The sequence below is a fragment of the Agelaius tricolor genome, unplaced genomic scaffold, assembly GCF_023055355.1.
Source record: "Agelaius tricolor isolate 1412-34295 unplaced genomic scaffold, bAgeTri1.0.p SCAF_33, whole genome shotgun sequence".
Taxonomy (NCBI): Eukaryota; Metazoa; Chordata; class Aves; order Passeriformes; family Icteridae; genus Agelaius; species Agelaius tricolor.
In genome coordinates this window covers 92,437-101,402 of record NW_027269293.1, presented here as the reverse complement: position 1 = coordinate 101,402, position 8,966 = coordinate 92,437, and the positions used below count along the sequence as shown (strand labels likewise).

Genomic DNA, 8,966 nt, shown 5'->3' with positions numbered 1-8,966 from the left:
GGAAGGAGAACGGGCCAAGGACATTCCCAGATGGATTTCTCCCCCAGTTCTGGATAAAATCCAAATCCTCAGAGCCTGGGAAGAGCCATGGCCACGTGGGAATTGCCATGGAATTGTCCCAAATTCCCGTGGAATTGGGTGGGGGATGATCCCAAGGAATCGTTGGATCCCCTTGGGTGGGAGATGATCCCAAGGAATCGTTGGATCCCGTTGGGTGGGAGATGATCCCAAGGAATCGTTGGATCCCGTTGGGTGGGGGATGATCCCAAGGAATCGTTGGATCCCGTTGGGTGGGAGATGATCCCAGGGAATTGATGTGGCATTGCCCTTTTAAGCGCGCGTTGCCCCTTTAAGTGAGGGTCCCCATCGCTCACGTGGCTGCATCACGTGAGGTTCCCGCGCGCGGGAGCTGGGCGGGCAGGCGGCGCGGCCCAGTGACGTCACCAATCCGCGCCGCGATGGCGGCGCCGAAGGTGAAGCAGGACATGGCCCCGCCGGGCGGGTACGGCCCCATCGACTACAAGCGGCACCTCCCGCGCCGCGGCCTCTCAGGTGAGCCCGGGGGGGGCCGCGGAGGCGCCGCCGAGGGGCGGCGGGGCCAGGAGCGGGGCCGTGCGGCCGCTCCGCACTGAGCTCCCCTCACGGCCCTCCGGCCCTCAGGGTACAGCCTGTTCGCGCTCGGCATCGGGAGCCTCCTGCTCGGGTACTACACCCTCGTCAAGTGGAACCGCGAGCGCAGGTGACGCTGCGAGCCCCCCGCGGGCACCCCCGGCCCGATCCCGGGGCTCCTCCCTGCGCTTCTGGCCCCGGGATGGGCTTTTCACACCCGGGACACCCAGTGCCCCCCGGGACCCCCCAGTGCCCCATTCCCAGTGCTCCCATTCCCCCCAGTTCCCCATTCCCCCGTTGCTGTCCCTGCAGGCGGTTGCTGATCGAGGAGCTGGAGGCTCGGATCGCGCTGATGCCGCTGCTGCAGGCGGAGTCCGACCGCAGGTACGGGGCTGGGAGCTCCCTTTATGGGATTTGGAATTTACCTTGCATTGGGATCCTCCTTTATGGATTGGGAACTTCCCTTTGGGACTGGGATCCCCCTTTATGGGACTGGGAGCTTCCCTTGGCACTGGGAACCTCCCTTTATGGAACTGGGAACTTCCATTGATGGGATTGGGGTCCCCCTTTATGGGATTGGGATACCCCCGTTGGGATTGGGATACCCCCACTGGGATTGGGAACTTCCCTTTGGGATCGGGATCCACTTTGGGAACTGGGAATTTGGGATGGGGATCCCCTCTATGGGATGGGGATCCCCTGTATGGGATCAGGGTGCCCTGTATGAGATCGGGGTCCCCTTTGGGGTTGGGATCCCCCGTATGGGATCGGGGTTCCTTCCCGTGCCCTGTGTCCCTCAGGACGCTCCGGTTGCTGCGGGAGAACCTGGAGGAGGAGGCCAAGATCATGCGGGACGTTCCGGGCTGGAAGGTTCGGGATTCCCGGGGGGAATGGGGGGGGGCTGCCCCTCTGGGACCCCATGGGATGCAGCATCCCCGTGGATGTGGCTCCCTCCCATGGATTTGGGATCCCCGGGCACTGGGGCTCACCCCTGGCACTCCCCGGTGTCCCCCCGGTGTGGGGCGGTGCCGCCCTCCCCCTGTCAGCTCCAGGGGGAGCTGCCAGGTCCTGACCGGGACAATCTCGGGAATTCCTGGCGATTCCTGACACAATTCCCAGTGATTCCCAACACAATTCTGGACAATTCCTACTAATTCCCAACACAATTCCCGGCGATTCCCAACACAATTCCCAACACAATTCCCAGCAATTCCCGACACAGTTCCCAACACAATTCTCGGCGATTCCCAGCCCAATTCCCGACAATTCCCAGCCCAATTCCCGGCACAATTCCCAACACAATTCCCAGCCCAATTCCCAACACAATTCCCAGCCCAATTCCCGACAATTCCCAGCCCAATTCCCGACACAATTCCCAGCCCAATTCCCGGCACAATTCCCGACACAATTCCCAGCCCAATTCCCGACAATTCCCAGCCCAATTCCCGACACAATTCCCAGCCCAATTCCCGGCACAATTCCCATTCCGATTCCCGCTGATTCCCAGCCCGTTCCCGCTGTTGCAGGTGGGCGAGTCCCGGTTCCACACGGATCGCTGGGTGCCCCCCACGGTGGAGGAGCTCTACTACCTGCGGCCCCCGGCCGAGCTGGAGCGAGAGAAGTTCGGGCTGCAGAACTACGTCTGACACCCCAAACCCCAACCCCGGCTCCTTCCAGAGCTTCCCCCCTTTCCTGTCCCTCTCCAGCCTGAGTCCCCCATCCCGAGCTTCTTCTGACGCCTGTTCATTAATAATTAATAAATAAATAATGAATGAATAAATAATGAATAAATAAATAAATCCTTTGGGGATTGGAATTGCCCCATGGAATTGGGGACCCCCCCTCCGGAAATTGGGATCCTCCCTTTGGGACTTGGAACCCCGTGGCTCCCGGACTCTGCTCTCTCCATCTCTCCCTGGAATTCGGCAGCTCCCGGGGGATTTTCCCTGGAATTCGGGCTGGGAATTTGGGATGGAGGGAGGGGCCGTGTCCTTGTCCCCCTCCCCGCGTGCCCCCCGCTCCCGGGACTGCGGATCCCGCGGGAAAAGCCCCGATCTGGGGGCGTTTAACCCCAAAATTCGGCCCGGTTGGAATTCCCGGGTGGGAACCACGGGCGGCATTCCCGGAGCGGGGCCGGGCCGGGAGCGGGGCGGGGGCACCGGAGCCGCCTCCCCCCGGGCGGCACCGCCGAGCGCCCCCCGCTCCGGCCGGAGCATCCTCGGCATTCCCGGGGGATCCGGTGGGACCGGAGCATCCTCGGCATTCCCGGGGGATCCGGTGGGACCGGAGCATCCTCGGCATTCCGGGGGATCCGGTGGGACCGGAGCATCCTCGGCATTCCGGGGGATCCGCTCCGACCGGAGCATCCTCGGCATTCCCGGGGGATCCGCTCCCGCCGGCGGCTCTGCGGAGATTCCAGCGGATCCGGTCCAGCCGCGGCTCCCGCCGGCTCCGCTCCTGCCGGGGTTCGGTTCCGCCGCCGCCGCCCCGGTCCCGCTCCCCGCCATGAGCTCCGCGCCCTGCCCGTCCCGGGAGCCGCCCCGGTACCTCAGGTGAGCCCGGGGTCCCCCCGAGGAGCCCCCGGCACTCGGGCGGTGCCGCTCAGCGGGGGCTGCCCCGGGACCGCCCCGTTCCCGTTCCGGGACCCCGCGGGGGCGGGACGGGAGCTCCCCCTGCCCCGGGAGCGGCCCCGGCTCGGAGCCGGCCCCGCGCGCCGCCCCCGGGCGGGGTCCCGGTCCCCACGCGCGTCCCTGGGCACGGGGAGGGGGGGTCGGTACCCACGGAGCCGCCGTCGCCGGAGCAACCGCATCGTCCCGGGTCTCCATGGCTGCGGCGGGGATGCTCCGGGACTCGGGATGGGCACCGGGGGCACCGGGGACACGCGGCGGGGACGGGCTGTACCGGGAGGGAGCAACGGAACGGGAACGGGGAACGGCACCGGGATGTGGGACTGGGGGGTGACACTGGGATTTGGACCGGGGGCGCAGAGAGCGGACACAGCCGGGATAAAGTGTCGGGACGTGGAGCTGGGATATGGAGCGGGGATGCGGGACCGGGATGCGTTCCGGGGGTGGGGCCGCAGCTCCCGGGGAGCCCCGGCCGTGTCCCCGCCCGGGGCCGGTGCCAGCCCCGCGGAGCCAGCGGGTGTCGCTGCCAGCCCGGGCTGTCCCTGCCAGCAGCGATTAGGGACAATGTTCCCGGGAACGGCGGCGGACACGTGGCTTTTGTTGGGCGAGGGACAACACAGCTGGGCCCGGCCGCCCCCGCCACCCCCGCTCGGCACGGGAGCGGCTCCGGGCACCGCTCGGGCCCTTCCCGCCCCTTTTCCCCCCGGTTTTCTCCCCAGAGCTCCCGCCTGGGGCTGGGACAGGGCTGGGACAGGGCTGGGACTCACTAGAGGGCACCAAAGGATCGGGGACAGGGACGGGACGGGAATGCGGGACGGGAATGTGGGATGGGAATGTGGGACGGGATGAAGTTTTCCTGGCAGGTTTATCAGGACAGCCAAGGGATGGGGTGTGGGAATGGGGGAACCAGGAGCTTCCTGGGGCCCTGAGATTTTTTGGGCTCTGCCAGAACACGGCTGGTCCGTGGGGACAGCCTGGATGGGTGGGAGCCCCCTGCGGCCTGGGACCCCGGCCCGGGCCCCCTCAGCTGCGCCCTGGCAGGGCCGGGTTCCCTCCCGGGGCTGCTCTGAGCGGTTCCCCCCAGCCCGGGGTACGGCGGGGTCTGGATCCGCCCAGCTCCGCTCGGTTCCCCCGGTACCGCCGGGATCCCGGCCCGGCGGGGCTCGCGTTCCCTCCCGGCGGCCGCGGCGGGCGCTGGAGGCGGCCCAGGCCGCTCCGCCCGCGCAGGTGAAGCCAACAGATGTGAGCAATTATTGTCGCGCTGGGCGCTGCCAGCTCCGGGCTCGGCGGCGGCGGAACAACCGCGGCTTTGTTCGCTTTTATGTAACCGGGGAACCGGGGCCGCCGCCAGCTCGGCCGAGCGCCGCTCCCGCCGGGCCCGTGCGGCCACGGTCCCCTCCGTGCGACATCCGTGTGACATCCGTGTGACATCCGTGCGACCTCCGTGCCCGTCCCCACCGCGGTGTCCACCCCGAGCCCCCGGCACGCTCGCCCCGTGTCCCAAAACCCCGTCCCGGGGGTGGAGCGGGGTCCCGAACCCTCCGCGGGGTGGGGACAGCTCTGTCCCCCTGCCCTGAGCGGGGACTGTCCCCAAGGCAGCCAGGCGGAGGCGGAGGCCATGGAGAAGGAGCTGCTGGAGGATTATCGCTTCGGGCGGCAGCAGCTGATCGAGATCTGGGGACACGCCTGTGCCGTGGCTGTCACCAAGGTGAGCCTGGGGACACCCAGAGGGGCTGGGGACACCTCAGAGGGGCTGGGAACACCTCAGAGGGGCTGGGGACACCTCAGAGGGGCTGGGAACACCTCAGAGGGCTGGGGTCCCCGCCGGGGGTCGGGGCGAGGGCCCTGGGGAGTCCCCGGAGGTGCCCGGGTGTCCCCGAGCCCCGGCGATGTCGCTGCCGCGGGGATGGCCCGAGGCTCGTGCGAAATGTGAGGAGCAGGAGGAGGAGGAGCAGGAGGAGGAGGAGGAGGAGGAGGAGGAGGAGCAGGGGTCCATCAAGGGCGGCTTTGTGCCTGGGGCCCGAGCGCCTCAGCTTTTCCATCGGCCCTTCCCTGCTCCGAGCGCTGCCTGAGGAGCAGGAATGTTTTGGTGCCGGAGCTGTTGCAGCATCCCTGACCCCACCTGGCGCTCGGCATCCTCCTCTTCCTCGGAGCCACCCCAGCTCCGGCTCCCCCAGCTGGCCGCGCTGTCCCCGCGCTGTCCCCGCGCTGTCCCCGGTGCCAGGAGGTGCCGGCAGCGTGGCCAGCGCTGGGCCGGGGCCAGGCCCGGGCTACCGGGGCCGTGTCCCGCTCCGGGCACTCGGGACGTGTCCCAGAGCCAGGATCCGTGAGCAGGAAAAAATCCGTCAGTGGATAAACAGAGGCAGCGTCCCTGCCTCCCTCCCTCCCTGCCCGAGCCATCCCGGAATGCGCAGCGGGCGGGACCGGGGCGGGGGCGGGGGGGCAGCGGGCACGGCCCGGCCCGGGCACCCCCCGGTCCTGCTGGGGGCATCGCCCCGAGGGTACCACGGGCATCGCCCCGAGGGTACCACGGGCATCGCCCCATCCCACCCAGGGCAGCGCCCGAATCCCACCCGGGGCACCTTCCCGAGCCCACCCTGGAATTCCACCGCAGGCACTGTCCCCATCCCACCACGGGCACCATCCTCATCCCAGTACGGCCCCTGTTCCATCCCACTCGAGGTGCCCAAGTCCTGCTGTGGATGCCCTGCCGTGCCATGCCAAACCATGCCAAGCCATCCCGTGCTATGGATCCCATCCCCATCCTGCTCCTTGTGCCACCTCCATCCCATGCTGGGTGCTGTGTGACAGCGCCATCCCCCGCGTCCCCTGTCCCTGTGTGACGCTGTCCCCGCTGTCCCCGCTGTCCCCTCGGTGTGACGCTGTCCCCGCTGTCCCTGTCCCCGCAGGCGTTCCCGCTGCGCTCTCTGCGGCGCAGGCAGCCCACGCTGCTGGTGGCGTGCGGGCCGGCGCAGAACGGGGCCGTGGGGCTGGTGTGCGCCCGCCACCTGCGCAGCTTTGTGGGTACCTCTGCCCCCGCCCTCCTCCTCCTCCTCCTGGCCTTCCTCCCAAGCCCCCCCGGCTCCAGGGCTCCGTTTTTCCCGCAGGATTACGAGCCCACCATCTTCTACCCCAAGCGCTCCCCGGACCCGCTGCACCGCGACTTCACCACGCAGTGCGAGAAGATGGACATCCCCTTCCTGTCCTACCTGCCCACCGAGGTGACCCCAGCCCCAGCTCCCCCTGCTTGGCCCCTTCTCCTTCTGCTTTCCCTCTGTGAACCCCCAAATCCCCCAGATCCCCCTGCTTGGCCCCTTCTCCTTCCCTTTTCACCCTGCGAGCCCCCAAAAGAAAGGAAATTCTCCTTCCCTTTGTCCTTCCCTTGAAATTCCCCTGCTTATCCCCCTCTTCTCTTTCCCCTCCCTGAACCCCAAAATCCCCCCAAATCCCCCCAAACCCCCCGGCTCTCCTTTTCTCCCTCTTTCCCCTCCTTTTCCCCCTCTCCCCTCCCCATCCCGGCGCTGCTGGGATCCCGGGAATGCCAGAAAATCCAGAAAATCCAGAAAATCCAGCGGCTGCTGCCCGCAGCCACCGGCTCTGTTATTTTTGGAACCTCTCAGCGCTGGGAACGGAGGAATTTGACCCAAAATTCGCCGTCTCGGCTCCGCGGCCCCTCCCTCTCTGCTCCACTTGGGGGGGATTTTTTTTTATTTTTTATTTTTTTGGCACCGCCGGGGGTTTGTGCCGTCAAAGGTGACACGGGGACACCACAGATGCCGCTGTCGCCTGCAGGTGCAGCTCATCAACGACGCCTACAACGCCGTGGTGGACGCGGTGCTGGGAGCCGAGGGGACGCAGGGGACAGAGGGGACAGAGCCGTGCGCGGCCATCCTGGCCACCCTCAGGCACGTCCGCATCCCCATCGTCAGCCTGGATGTCCCCTCAGGTGCTGCCCGCGTCCTCTCGGGTGTCCCCCGGTGCCCCCCCTGCCCCTCCAGGTGTCCCCTGTGTCCCCTCAGCACTGCCCGTGTCCCCCCGGGCCCTCCCGCGCTGCCGTCCCCGTGCCCCTGGCGGTGTCACCCCGGGACCCACCTGCGGTGGCCCTGGCGGGGTTGGGGACATCCACAGGAAATGACAGCGCGCCCGGCCCAGACATGACGTCACTGGCAGTGGCATTCCCGAACCGCCGCGTGCCTGCTGGCCAGGCCTGGCATTGTCACCAGCCGTGTCCCCCAGCCCGGCCTGGCCGTGTCACCCACCCCGGGGGGGTCCCCGCGGGGACAAACTCCGCCCGTGTCACCCCTGCCTGTGTCACCCCTGTGCCCTCCCTGCCACCGTCCACGGCAGCACCGGGACCCCCTGAGCCACCCCGTGTGTCCCCAAGGGTGGCATGTGTCCCCTGGGGCCACACCTGTCCTCTGTCTGTGACCCCACCGACCGTTCCGTGTCCCCGGTGTCACTCGTGTCCCCTGTCCGCAGAGCAGGCTGTGTCCCCTGATGTCCCCCGTCCCCTCTCTGTGTCCCCCGTGTCCCCGCTGTCCCTGGTGTCCCCGGTGTCCCCGTGACCGCTGTCCCCGGGCTGTCCCCGCTGTCCCCCTGTCCCCTCTCTGTGTCCCCGCTGTCCCCGTGACCGCTGTCCCCTCCCCGGGGCAGGCTGGGTGCCCGGCCCGGTGGGTGGCAGCGGTGACATCAGCCCGGACGTGCTGGTGTCGCTGGCGGCCCCCAAGGAGGTGGCGCGGCGCTTCCGGGGACGGCGACATTTCCTGGCCGGGCGCTTCGTGCCCGAGGAGCTGCGCAGGAAATTCGGGCTCAGCCCCCCCGAGTACCCGGGCAGCGACTGCGTGGTGGCCCTGTGACCCCAAATCAACCCTTGGGACCCCAAATAAACCCCTGGGACCCCAAATAACCCCCTGGGACCCCAAATAAACCCCTGGGACCCCAAATAAACCCCTGGGACCCCAAATAACCCCTGGGACCCCAAATAAACCCCTGGGACCCCAAAAACCCCTGAGACCCCAAATAAACCCCTGGGACCCCAAATAAACCCCTGGGACCCCAAAATCCCCTGGGACCCCAAGAAACCCTACTGGTGACCCTGGGACCCCAAAACCCCTGGGAGTCCAAATAAATCCCCTGGGATCCCCCAAATCCCCTGGGACCCCAAAATCCCCTGGGACCCCCAAAAAACCCTGCCAGTGGCCCTGTGACCTCAAAACCCCTGTGACCCCAAAGAAACCCTGGGACCCCAAAAACCCCTGGTGGGCCCTGGGACCCCAAATAAACCCCTGTGACCCCAAATAAAGCTCTGCTGATGGCCCTGTGACCCCAAATAAAGCTCTGCTGGTGGCCTTGTGACCTCAAAAATAAAGTGGTGGTGGCTCTTGAAATAAAGTGCTGGTGGCCCTGGAACCCCGAACCCCTGGTGGTGGCCCTGGAACCCCGAACCCCTGGTGGTGGCCCTGCGACCCCGACCTGCAGCACCGGTGCCCCTCAGTGGGGCTGTTTGGAGATGGGGACAGGGGGACCTTGGTGGCCTTGGGCTGGGCTGGGGACTTGTCCTGACCCTGCAGGGCCTGGCCTGGCCCTGGGCAGTGCCACCCCCGCTGCTGGGGACAGATGGGGAGACAGAGCTGTCACCACCCCTGCCACCCACCCCGGGGGACAGCGGCACCGCCGGATCCCACGGGCTGAAATGCCGCCAAAATGTCACCAAAATCCCACAAAATGTCA

The 8,966-nt window shown here is 67.3% G+C and overlaps 2 protein-coding genes across 3 annotated transcripts; both read left to right on the top strand.

Annotated features, from left to right (window-relative positions):
* The first annotated feature begins 393 nt into the window (after positions 1 to 393).
* NDUFA13 (NADH:ubiquinone oxidoreductase subunit A13) lies at positions 394 to 2,392 on the top strand. The gene is made up of 5 exons (XM_071451993.1): positions 394 to 552; positions 661 to 739; positions 922 to 993; positions 1,410 to 1,479; positions 2,136 to 2,392. Exons 1-5 carry the CDS (start codon positions 459 to 461, stop codon positions 2,253 to 2,255), a joined length of 435 nt encoding a protein of 144 aa, XP_071308094.1. The 5' UTR covers positions 394 to 458; the 3' UTR covers positions 2,256 to 2,392.
* Positions 2,393 to 2,638: 246 nt separating this feature from the next.
* YJEFN3 (YjeF N-terminal domain containing 3) lies at positions 2,639 to 8,566 on the top strand. Of its 2 annotated transcripts, none has more exons than XM_071451991.1 (6): positions 2,639 to 3,161; positions 4,836 to 4,944; positions 6,146 to 6,256; positions 6,344 to 6,457; positions 7,029 to 7,182; positions 7,890 to 8,566. In XM_071451991.1, the coding sequence occupies exons 1-6, from the start codon at positions 3,115 to 3,117 to the stop codon at positions 8,090 to 8,092; spliced, it is 738 nt and encodes a 245-aa protein (XP_071308092.1). In that variant the 5' UTR covers positions 2,639 to 3,114; the 3' UTR covers positions 8,093 to 8,566. The 2 variants fall into 2 exon arrangements, with proteins under 2 accessions (XP_071308092.1, XP_071308093.1); XM_071451992.1 differs by having other exon boundaries at positions 2,780 to 3,161; positions 4,832 to 4,944.
* The last annotated feature ends 400 nt before the right edge of the window (positions 8,567 to 8,966 follow it).

Coding starts and splice junctions, on each gene's coding strand:
- YJEFN3 (XM_071451991.1), top strand. CDS start 3,115: ATGAGCTCCGCGCCCTGCCCGTCCCGGGAGCCGCCCCGGTACCTCAG. Junction 6,257..6,343: donor CCCGCCACCTGCGCAGCTTT/GTGGGTACCTCT, acceptor TTTTTCCCGCAG/GATTACGAGCCCACCATCTT. Junction 6,458..7,028: donor TGTCCTACCTGCCCACCGAG/GTGACCCCAGCC, acceptor TGTCGCCTGCAG/GTGCAGCTCATCAACGACGC.
- NDUFA13 (XM_071451993.1), top strand. CDS start 459: ATGGCGGCGCCGAAGGTGAAGCAGGACATGGCCCCGCCGGGCGGGTAC. Junction 740..921: donor AAGTGGAACCGCGAGCGCAG/GTGACGCTGCGA, acceptor CTGTCCCTGCAG/GCGGTTGCTGATCGAGGAGC. Junction 1,480..2,135: donor GGGACGTTCCGGGCTGGAAG/GTTCGGGATTCC, acceptor CCGCTGTTGCAG/GTGGGCGAGTCCCGGTTCCA.